This window comes from Eumetopias jubatus, unplaced genomic scaffold (assembly GCF_037043125.1).
Source record: "Eumetopias jubatus isolate StellerSeaLion01/CBP00866 unplaced genomic scaffold, mEumJub1_p1.0 scaffold_1, whole genome shotgun sequence".
Classification (NCBI taxonomy): domain Eukaryota; kingdom Metazoa; phylum Chordata; class Mammalia; order Carnivora; family Otariidae; genus Eumetopias; species Eumetopias jubatus.
In genome coordinates, this window is record NW_028274807.1 from 171,438,011 (window position 1) to 171,450,667 (window position 12,657).

Genomic DNA, 12,657 nt, shown 5'->3' on the forward strand with positions numbered 1-12,657 from the left:
CCTGTCCTCACATTTGGAGACAAGCTCTAATAAAAACAAAAACAAATTTCTTTTCATAACCAGAGAAAACCAACTTCTGAGAGATGCTTTTCCTGGTAAAACTGACAGTAGCTACCAATCGTGTACGTCTTATGGTTTTCAAAAAATTTTTTTTTAAGATTTTATTTATTTCAGAGAGAGAATGAAAGAGAGAAAGCACGAGAGGGAAGAGGGTCAGAGGGAGAAGCAGACTCCCTGCGGAGCAGGAAGCCCGATGTGGGACTCGATCCCAGGACTCCAGGATCATGACCTGAGCCGTAGGCAGTCGCTTAACCAACTGAGCCACCCAGGCGCCCTGGTTTTCAAAATTTGTTTAATCTTCACTGAAAGCACTGTTAGGCCTATTCCACAAGCCCTAAGGGAAGAAATCAGGTTGAAAGGTTCAAGTTCTCTGAGCTAGTTACTGTAGGCAGAAAAAGAGCTACCCCCCAGGTCTCCTGAACTTTAGGGGAATTTACCGAAACTAGCTGGCCCTCAAAGCAACTGGTTTTTCTACTCTTCCCAAGCCACCCCACAGGCAACATTGTTGCCATTAGCGCCCTGCAAGGCACAGCCGAAGATTTGGGGACCAGGTTCAGAAAGTGTTTTGTCTTGAATTAAACAACCAAAAGAACACGGAATATCTCGTGCTAGCCTTTTGGATTAGCCTAGGACTCCCCTCTAGGTAAATGTGGCTGTTGGGGGTGTTGTCCCAATCATATCTGTTCAGAAAACCTCAACCTTAAAAATAACTTTATGAAACTGTTTTCTGATAGGCTTTTCTGCACAGTCTCCCAAGAGCAGCAGGGAACTGATAAAAAAAAGAATGAAATGTACTATGGTAAAAATGGCTTCACTCTGGGGGACGCCAAAGATGACAGCTAAGAACCCAGACTCAAGCCAATTGCCAGATGTTCAAATCATAGCTCTGGCCTCTGAGTGACCTTGGGAAGTTACTTTTCTGGACCTGGTTTTCCCATCTGTAAAATGAGGGTAATAAGAACAGTACTTAGAGCATATGGTAGTTGTGAGAACTAAATTATTGAATGTATTACCTACAACAGGGTTCCATAGTAAGCCCTTTTACTACTCATGAACTCTGTGAACTGACCAGCATTTAGTGTAAGTACCTGGTTCATATGAAACTGAGGTCTGTTGGATGAATTAAACAAGTAAGCTGCCTCCTATTTTCAAAGCACTATTTTAGGAGAAAAACGTGTCTAAAGAAACCAAATATGAGACTGGACAAGGACTAAAACTCACCACAGTCCAAGACCAGCTGAAAGAGCCTTGAATCCTCACGTCTAATTCCAGTTCTACCTAACCTGTTCCAGCTTCTATACCTCATGGTCCTAAATCTCTGTGATTTGAAATTATATCCCACAAGGTGATCCAAATTCAATCTCTGTCTTAGATAGCTGAAAGAAGTGACCTAGGATGTGTATTTTGGTGTTTAAAGATATCCGTCATTGTAAATAAATAGGTGGACATTCCAGTTTTCAGAATCAATCTTGGGAGTCTGAGTGAATCAGTGCACTAAGTTCCTAAAACTGCAAAGCCAGAAAATAGCTGTGGCCCTAAAATGACCGCAAAGGGTAGAAGGATACTTCCAGAGATTCCTATGTTAAGTATCAGCGTTAAAATAGTCTCTTAAAAGGAGGATTTTTCTGCTCTAAGGAATTAAAAGGGATTATCTGAAGCAACAATGTAAAACAAAACAAGTGACAAAATGATGACTTTTAAAACTGAGTACCGCTTCTTTCTGAAGCAATATATACTTGCTTTGTAAAAGGTGAGGGGGGAGACTTAAGAAAAAAAGGGGGGACAAGGAGGAAATTACCTGCAATCACATTAATTTGGGGCGCCTGGGTGGCTGTCTTAAGCATCTGCTTTCAGCTCAGGTCATGATCCGAGGGTCCTGGGATTGAGCCCCACATCTGGCTCCCTGCTCCACGGGAAGCCTGCTTCTCCCTCTCCCACTCCCCCTGCCTGTGTTCCCTCTCTCGCCGTGTCGCTGTCAAATAAATAAAATCTTAAAAAAAAAAAATCACATTAATTTGGAGGAAATCCAACTCCAGAATTAAGGTAATACTGCCTCTTCAGCAGGGTAAGAAAAGCTAAATTTCACATGTCAAATTGTATGTAATTATCATTCCCACTTATTTGATGGGCAGATATCCAGAAGTTTTCAATACACTCTGCTGACAAGACATGGGGGACAGGAACTGGTAGAAATAAAAACTGGCATATCCTCTGTGAAGGGAAGTTTGGCAACTCCTAGCCGAAGTACAAACCCATTTACCCTTTGACACAGATATGCTTCTGTGAATTGCTGCACACATACATGATTCACTGCAGTACTGGTCACAAAAGCAAAAGGTTATAAACAACCCAACCATCTATCAAAAGGAGACCCAGTTAGGTAAACTATGGAATCTGGACCAGTGAAAACCACATACACAATGAAATGGGAACCATGCTGCTATAAAGAATGAGGAACTCTCTATATATTGATATGGAAAGATCGCTAGGACAGAGTAATTGGATAAAACCATGTTCAAATCAGTATACCACTTTCTGTGTAAGAAAGTGATTAAAAATATATATTTCTATTGGCTTTTTGTATTTTATATAAAGAAAACACTAGAAAAATAAATAAGAAAGTGATGTAAGGATTACCTGTAAGACCAGAGTGGTGGTGGAAGGAAGGGTGGTTAGTCATGGGTCAGACCGACTGGCATGTTTCTTTGGGTATTTTCAATTATTTGAATCATGTGACTTACCTATTAAAAATCATTCAAAAATTAAACAGAACCTAGAAAAAAAAAAGTGGTAAGCTTCCTTTCCCCACCTGGTCTACTAAACCACTAAATCAAATATGGTGATTATCCACCAAGAATTGATATTCACCATGCATATGCCATGCCCACCCTTTGCGTTATTGATCTTTCCAAGACAAAGTAGGTATCATAAAAATTCTTAACTTTCTTCGAAGGGTGATGAGAGCTTGTGCTTTCATAAATCAATTAGCGATATGATAAATATTAACAATTTCTTTTTCCTTAGAAAATGATACAAATAGAAAAAGGAGTTATTTAATTCAAATATTGGGTAACCAGTAGATAGAAATGGTGGACTTTTAATATGCAGCAACAGGATAGTACATTGTGTGATACAGACTGTACAAAAGAGTAGGCCAAAGCTGTATATAAAAGCTGGTTGGAGGAGATACCATAATTGGCAATCTATTAATGTTCTATATTCCATGTTCAAAAGGGATTACATTGATTTTGTTGGGATTTTTTTTTCCCCCTCTCATTACTTTGAAAAGAAGTATTTTCTAACTGCTCCAGTTTTCTCCAAGCTCCAAATAAATTCTAGCAGAACCCAGTTAACACGGCAGTTTATATAAAGTGTTAAACATTAGCTCTAAAATAGTTTGCCTCCAAATTGGTAGTGGGTATGTCTTTTTCCACATTGTATACCAGAATAAACATTTTTCTGCAGTCTGGGAGAGATACTCTAAATTTTTTAAATGGCTTTCAAATTATAAGCCTGTATGTTTTATATATACCATTTCCTTCAAACAAAATCTAATTATTGTATTATTCTGTAAAATGTCTGTGACCTCCAGCTTTCAACTGTGTTAAAGTGATAAAATGTAAATATTTGTGCTTTTGGATTATTTCCAAGATGAAAAACATGCAAAGTTAACATATTCGCCAGGCCAAGTGGGCCTTGTCATCTATCTTCTCTGCTGCTAGAACAGTAGTCTGTTAGGAGAAATTATATTAGAGATCCTCTCCTCTTCATTTTACAGATAGGGAAAGTACAGAGCCAGAGGGAATTCAGCAACTCACCAATCAGTTAATAACAAAGAAAGGAACCCATTTTCTCAAATGTCAATCCAGCACTTGACAGAGCCAAACTACATTAGCATTTTATTTTTTTTTAAGATTTTATTTATTTGAGAGAGAGAGAGAGAGAGAGAGAGAGAGAATGAGAGATAGAGAGCACGAGAGGGAAGAGGGTCAGAGGGAGAAGCAGACTCCCCACTGAGCGGGGAGCCCGATGCAGGACTCGATCCCGGGACTCCAGGATCATGACCTGAGCCGAAGGCAGTCGCTTAACCAACTGAGCCACCCAGGCGCCCTACATTAGCATTTTAAACGGACAAAGTATTTTCCTACTTGGAGCGCCTGGGTCGCTCAGTTGTTAAGCAACTGCCTTCCGCTCGGGTCCTGACCCCTGGGTCTAAGCCTGCGCTACTCCCTCTCCCACTCCCCCTGCTTGTGCTCCCTCTCTCACTGTGTCTCTGTCAAACAAATAAAATCTTTAAAAATATATACATATATATTTTCCTACCACATCCCTTCCTTTTATAAATGCAAGACCTGCAAGCCCCAATAAAATGAAGTTAAAGTATCTTTTCCCCTCTGATTCCTGCTAGGAAATCTGCATTAACTAAGTTACCAGCTGCCTTGCAGTTTTAAAATAGAAATTACCTTACTGAAGAGAGGGCTTGTTAATGAAATGGAATAATGAATGACTACTGCTATTGCTCAGATTAAGAAACTTCCCACTGCAATCTATCTAGCATGTCAATGACTTGATTCTGTTTCCCTAAGAACAGTCAAGCAGCAGCAATTACAAAAGCACCCACTTTTATTAATAGCTGAGTTTTAAACAGAAATTGCATGGAGGCTATTTACTAATCAACAGAAAACACCTGCAGCGGGCCACACATTGTAGAACTGCAAGCTTAAGGGAAGTTGGCAAGGCGAGTGTTTGCTTTACTGTTTTCCTTTTCAAGCATCTTCACAAGCATATACGTTACTGAGGGCACAACAGTTAAAAGTTTGGAAGAGAATAAAATATTTCAAACACTCAACATGATGGTTTCCCCACAATGGCATTTTTAAAAGTATTTGGCCAAGTGGATGTAACATTATAATGCTGGCTACAGTAAATTCAGACTTCCACTCCAGTTCTCAATCTCCCAGACAATGAGGCTGGAATTACCAAATCAACAGGATTTCAGTGTAACTGGATCCTGTATGGATAGAATTACACAAGGCAATTAGATCTTCAGTTAAAACAATGAGGACTAAAGTAGCCACAGTCCAACACATCCAATTGACAGAATCAAAGGAACCAATTTCAGAAGTCTCAATTTTTGAAAGAAAAGCAGTTATAAGCTTAAAATCAAGGATACAATAAACTAACCTTATATCCTTCCCACCCCTTACCCAGACATCACATTCCTCCTTCAAAAATCACTTTGGTAGGAGGGTGATGAGAAGAAGACCAGGTTAACTGCTTGACTAAATGTCTCCACCAATTCCATACAAGAAATGAAACTGGATATCCTAGGGACTTCTGTCCTAGAAATGTGAAATCACATATCCAATTGGCCAACAAGGGTTGGCTGTACAGAATAACCATACCGATATAGAGGAAAAGCCAAGTTGAACTTTTCTTGAGTAAAACTACATAAAGATCATTTCTGCAATAGCTTTGATGAGATAAATGTTCACTTTTATAATGCAAAAGATAACACACTAGGTGAAATAGGCCAAATGGCTTTACTTTAAAAAATGTGCTTCTTGGGGCACCTGGGTGGCTCAGTCGTTAAGCATCTGCCTTCGGCTCAGGTCATGATCCCAGGATTCTGGGATCAAGCCCCACACATTAGGCTCCCTGCTCAGCGGGAAGCCTGCTTCTCCCTCTCCCTCTCCCCCTGCTTGTGTTCCCTCTCTCGCTGTGTCTCTGTCAAATAAATAAAATCTTTAAAAAAATAAATAAAAAATAAAAATGTGCTTCTTAGGGAAAACCACGTTTGATACTTAAAATCTTTTCATTCTGGAACTCAATTAAGTAGGCCTGCCTTGCAATTTCAGTTTAATAGTAGATTTGTTATAGTTTTTAAAACAAATAGATTATAAAATGCCTAACCAACTAGCTCTTGCCACTTGACAGTTTACAAGTCATACCATCTCCTCCACCCTATCCCCCCCAAAAAAATCGCAGTATCAATCCTGTGGATATTTTAAAAGTTTATTTCTATTTTAACTAGCCCACAGACCCAATTCTTTGAGAAGTGATCTGATTTCTTTCTAGCACATTGTCTATGGGCCTTGCTCATAGTAACTTTCCTCCCATCCTCTTCTAAAAAGGTCAGCACCTTCCATCATGATGCACATTTTAAGTTAAAATTGTCAATACAACCCTCAAAATGCAAGTTTATTGAATAAAGCTGAGAAGAGCAGTAAACAGACAAAAAATGCATCACCTAAATAAAAAAATTCACGTATTTACAAAGTTCAGTAACTGTTTTCACATGCAGAAGTTAATGCACAGGAAAATGTTGGTAGTAGAGTTTGGATGTCTTGAAATGCTGAAAGCAATGAAGAGACACACAAACACGTTAAGTTTTAGCTATAGGTCAATTAACGAACCAACGCAGTCCCCACACAGTCATACACTTTAGTTCCAATTCCTCCTTTCAGGCACAAGCAAATTGCCACATTCTTTGTAATGGTTTACAGTAACCATTAATGGTGTTGAGCTATAGTAGCAAGTTTAAATATCCCTTCATTTACAGAACCATCCATCCCATCAGGGAAGTATGCAACATGCTTCAAAGAATAAGAACAGAATTTTAAAAGCTGAGATTCTACTCATAAAAATGTGAATGGAGGAAAACAAGTAGTATCTGTGCAACACAGTGCAGTATTTTGTACAGAATATTGTTAAGGCCATGGCAGTCTATAAATTAAAACTGGTATTCATTAAAACAACTGTTGACTGCACTTTTGAGTGCTCAACATGTATGGAAACGCACCGTCTACATGAGTGCTGCTTAACAAAAGAAAAAATCACACACAGTGTGAGGCAACACATAAGCAGGTGTAGCATAAAGTTTTATCTACTACAGTGGTTTATGTGAGTAACAATTTACAAGTGAACCAGTATTAATGTGTCCCTTTATCTATATGGACATCACTAAACTACAAAACATGTTTAAGTTTTTATACATCTCCGTATCGTAGAAGCAAACAATACACAGCATCAGTTCCTCAGTTCTCTGTGTGATTGATTATTAAACAACCTGTAGACGTCGCGCATGATTACATTAGACAGAGCAGGCAGGTCTAGAGTTGTCACAATAATCAAGATGTCTAATGGCACCAGACAAAAGAGTGCCAAACCTTACATCAGTAAGAGAGAAAAATAAGAATTTGTATTTGTTTCTAAGTATCTATTGTGCTGAACGTCTATGACTGGATATAAAAAGTCAAGTTAGAGTGTCATGCAGCAGCAGTGATTTAATGACTAGAGACAGAAAGAACAAACAGGTGTCTGAACAAAGTCTGACATTCTTAACACATTTTATTATATTGGCTGGAATGCTCTAAATTCATGAAAGCCTTTGAGAAAATCTTCAATTCCCAACCCTTTAAAAAAGTGTGTTGAACCCCACCCTCTCCAAAAAAGAGAAAAAGAAAAAGAAAAAATGGAGAAGTAATGACCTGGACAGATACACTACAGCATGCCTTAGTTCCTCCCATTTCCCCAGCTGCTATCTGGTGATGAAGAATTCTCAGAAAGCAGTATTTTTAGAATTCATATACGATCTCACCAGTATAAAGAACCAATAACAACACTGATCTGGTGCCTCTGCTCACTCTTTGCAGACCATTTTTTTAAATTCCTAAGGTGTAATTATACATTTCACATGCATTTGTGAGATATGTAAACATTATGTTTATATCCCACATGAGTCAGGCTAAAGGTTTTCTAAATACTGTGTGTGGCACTAGAAACTTCATGCTGTGTCAAGTCAGTATCAGTATTAAGCTAATGGACTCTATAAGGAAGTATCTAGACATTTACTGAAAACCAATATAAAAATCTGGCCCAGAAAGACTAGAACAGAAATATGCAATTTTCTTGATTTAAGATGGTCAAGTGTGTGTTTAAAAAAAAAAAGCTCTACACACTATTTAAGACAAGTATGTATAAGAAGCTTTTTTTGTGTGTGCTGACTTTATCATGACAACTCTAGCTGATTCTTTATGAAGGATTAGGGATACACATCTTCAGCAGTGCACAAGAGAAATAAACTCTGAAAAAGGCAATTTCTTGGGTTTAGGAAGGACCGTATTCTGGGAAGTACTTCAGAGGAACGGACAATAATTCTAGGATTATAGCCAGGAAGGACTGGAAGACTTCAGGAGATGCTTCAGCTTCTTCTAGATTTTGAATGTTGAATAAGCCACTGGAGTGTGATATCTAAAGATGGAGGGAAAAAAATTGAAGGCGTTAAGATATCAAAGTTAAGACACTAAACATGAGACAGTATTTAAAATGTAGCTAATTCAAAATACATGCTGTGCCTGCCCTCTTCTGCTTTTTGCATCTGTATTATTCTCCATTACCTAAACTTCAAGAGGACATTCTAAGGAATTATGGAAGACTCAGCAGTCTCTGATTTAAAAGTTAAATTATGTTCAGGACAGCCTGTGCCATCTTTTATTCAAAAAAAAAAAAAAAATTACTGCCTGTTAAGTACTTATGTGAAGTGCCAGGAATGCAAAGATATGGGAGATCCCCTCTCACCCCTCAAAGAGCTTTTAGTATCAAAGGTGGAAAACATAGAACTCATTTGGGCCTAGGAGGAAGGCTGCCCCATAGAATTCCAGGCAAAGGAAACAAAAGCAAAAGAATAAACAAAGGCATGAACAGTGTGGAGATCTAGATGGATTATATGTGGTAAGTTGTGGATGAAGCACAGGAATGGGGGAAGGTGCTGCCACTCATTGCTAAGGCTACAGCAGGGGTTCTCAACTTCACCTTTTTGACCTTTTGGACTGGGTAAATCTTTGCGGGGACAGGACGAAGGCCTTTCCTGTGCATGGCAGACTATTTTGCGGCATCCATGACCTCTACCCTAGATGCCATTATCACTCCCCCTACACACCCACAGTTGTGACAACCAATAATGTCTCCAGGGATTGCTAAATGTCCCCTGGGGAGCAAAAATGTCCTCAAGTGAGAACCACGGGCTAGAAGGAGCCAGATAACCTTGTATACCACTCTAAGATGCTAATAAGTTTGGGTTTTATTCTCAAGTCAACTGGAAATTACTGGAGAATCTTAAGCAAGGAAATTATATTAGTTTATTTTAGGATGATCAATGGCAACAGAAGAGAACAACGTGGAGTTGTCAGTAGACAGTGACGATCACAGCAGGAATAGGAAATGCGAAGGCACGAAGCAAACAAATGCTGTAGGGATGGAAGAAGGAAAATGTGGATTTGACCAAGATACGAACAGAGAAAGAATCTTCTGGCCTCAGTGAGTTGTGTTTGTCATGGAGCTGTTGACACAGTGGTTAAAGTAAGAACAGACTTGAGGAAAACAAAAAGATAAAGAATTTAGTTATAGAGCACATCAGAGTTGAGGTGCAGAAGGTAACAGGCATGGAGATGTCCAGCAGATAGCTTTAGCTATACTGATCTCAGAAAGGGATGAGGACTGGTAAGATGTCACCATAGAGGTGGCAGCTGAAGCTATCACAGCTGAGATTAGCCAAAAAAAAAATCACTTAGACTGACAAGAGATGGCAGCTAAGTCAAAACAGTGAATTTCTGTCCCTGAGTTCTTTAAAAATGTGTCATCCATATAAAGGGTGTGTCAGCATCTATTAGAAGCAGCACTCAGTTCTCCAAACCTGAAGATGAGTGCAAATTCAATTTCCAAGCTAATTATGAGTTACAGAAACTGTAAGCCACACATGTAAAGAATAGCCTAGAGCTGAGATCTGAACAAATGGAACCTGTTCAGAGTTGTAGAAACAATGATTTAACCTGATTGTTGAATCAGATCATGCACACTTTAAAAGGAGGACAGCAGGGGCGCCTGGGTGGCTCAGGTGGTTGAGCGACTGCCTTCGGCTCAGGTCATGATCCTGGAGTCCTGGGATCGAGTCCCACTTTGGGCTCCCTGCTCAGCAGGGAGTCTGCTTCTCCCTCTGACCCTTTTCCCTCTCGTGCTCTCTATCTCTCATTCTCTCTCTCAAATAAATAAATAAAATCTTAAAAAAAAAAAAAAAAAGGAGGACAGCAGTATGTAGTAAGAGCAAAGCCACATTCATTAGAACTGAATGGGGAGAAAGGTAAATCTGAGTGTGAAATGCCCAGGTTTAAATATTTAAGAAATTCACTTAAAAAAACAAACAAAGCTTGTGGACAGTGGACAGATGTTATATCCCAAAGACAAATGGATCCTTAAGACTAGATAAAAAAGCAGAAAAGAAATAAGATACTCAGATGAAGGAGTCATCTTCCATGACAAAAAGGGCCACAAGTATGAGTCATCTTTGCAAAGATCATGTTCACAGAAGTAATCTGTTCTATGTGTGATGTGAGGACACATTACTAAAGTATTTCATACACCACACTGGTAAGGTGGAAGGAGAATATACAACCCATGTGCACTGAGATACTTTTGGAACAATTTAGTAAATTCATAAATTCGGTTCTAAAATATGTTGTAAAAGGTGAAATTGGGGAGGATGTTCTGATTTGACTACCCAAGAAGTCTAATCTGCTTGGCCCTTAGTTGTATTTCTTGCTCCAAATAAACAGGCATTCTCATTTACAAACTACTTGTTTTGAATCTAGTTAGAGTGGATCCATTTCCTTGAGCTTGATACTACTAAGTGAAGCAGGAGTTCTATCATCACAAACTGTGACTATGGAGCTCTATGACAGACTATGAGGTCAGCCTCAAATAACAAAAGAAGTATTCACCAACTCTCCCGCATTTACTTCTTAAATGAGCTCACAAGATTTTTTTCCAGGAAAGTATCCAGCTGGTTTGTCAAGGTAGTAAAACAAAGGATTTTTTTTTCTCCTTTCAGTAACTTTTTCCCCCTATTTTATGAAATACTAGAGAGAATATAAGGGAGTAAAATGGATTTACAGAATAGCACAATGCCCTACAATTATGGTTAATAATGTATGCAGAACAGGGTTTTTCAACCTCACCACTACTGATATTTTAGGCTGGACAATTCTTAGTTGTGGGGACTGTACCATGTTTAGAACATCCCTGGTCTTTACCCACTAAGTGCCAGCATCACACTCTTTGTTATGACAACATTTGGCAGTGTCTCCAAATGTTGCCAAATGTATCCTGGGGGAAGATCCTTCAATGAGAACCAGTGGTGTATAAGTAAATGCTCTCTTGGGGACACAAGAATTCCTCCTAACATGGGGGTGGGAGAATTTTTTTTTTTTTTTATGAACTCTAAGTAATCCTAAGTGCTTGAAGAGTCTGTTCTCAAATGCTCACAATATAGCAAGTCACTTAGTCTACCCCTTTATAATAGAGGACAGTTTGTGCCCAACAGCAAAGTATTAGGCTCAGATTGCTTTTGGGTGCTCTTTAAAGGAAGCCCAGGAGCACCTGACTGGTTCAGTGCGCAGAGCACGTTACTCCTGATCTCAGGGTTGTTAAGTTCAAGCCCCACGTTGGGTGTAGAGTTACTTAAAAATAATAAAAATGAAAAATAAATAAAGGAAGCCCAGAATTAGCCAGAAAACTATCAACACTTTGAGGTCATCAGAGTATGTTTGAGGAGGGGTGGGGAAAGAGTTAATAGACTAGAACTGACTTGGGAAAGAAGTTAACTATGATGAGACCAAATACACACTGAATGAAGGCTAAAGGAAAAAAGATAACAGAATACCTTTTAAACACACTGTGTTGGCACTATGTATTACATCCTACTCCAATACAAATTTTTGGTTTGTTTGTTTCTTTTTAATTGGAGGTGTGACTATGGGAGAATGGTCAGAGATACCATGTTTTTGGCTTTGAAGATGGAGGAAGGAGCCATGCGCCAAGAATGCAGGCAGTATCTAAAAGCTGGAAAAGACAAGGAAATGGAGTCTCTCCTAGAGTCTCCAAAAAGAGTACAACCTGTCATTTTAGTCCTTGATTTCTAGCTCAGTGAGAACTATGATAGGCTTCTAACTGACAGCAGCAATAGAAAACTAATACACCCACATGACATCCACCATATGTCAAATGCTGCAATGCATTTTCACATTCCCTCTCACAAGAGAATTTCTAAATTGCTGCCATTATCACCATTTTATAGAGAAGTAAAAAGTGGAGATTAGGGAGGTTACGTGCTTTGTGCAAGGCCAGTCAGAAAATAAATTAGGATCAAGTGTTCTGGCCTGAGGCTGGCTGACTCCAAAGCCCATGCTGTTTGTAGCCTATTACGCGGCAATGATAGACAACCTCATTTTTCTGTAGTGGCCCACAGAGCGATTTTTTTTTCACCAGTGACCACCAAACTGGGAGAGGTGAGGGTGCCATGAAAATCTCTAGGCTCCTACCCAGCTGCTTCAAGATACATGCATTTAACTCTCCTCTCACACTTTGGTTGAACCTGTCATGCCAGACAAGAACTGTGTGACTTAGCCTGAGTAGCTTTTTGTCATGAAGGTACACTTAACCAGTGAGTATGTTTTATTGCACTGTTACAGGTCTTTTCATTCAAACAGCTAACAGGTTGAACAGCCTTTCAAACGTTTCTATTCATCTTTCCTTTTTACCTTT

The 12,657-nt window shown here is 39.1% G+C and overlaps 1 protein-coding gene across 1 annotated transcript in view; it reads right to left on the minus strand.

Annotated features, from left to right (window-relative positions):
- Window positions 1–6,061: 6,061 nt before the first annotated feature.
- ARL8B (ARF like GTPase 8B) overlaps window positions 6,062–12,657 on the minus strand; it is a 54,391-nt gene continuing 47,795 nt past the window's right edge. The window contains exon 7 of the mRNA XM_028101694.2: window positions 6,062–8,313. Coding sequence (XP_027957495.1) covers window positions 8,264–8,313 — 50 coding nt within the window. The 3' untranslated portion in view covers window positions 6,062–8,263. The remainder of the gene's footprint in view (window positions 8,314–12,657) is intronic.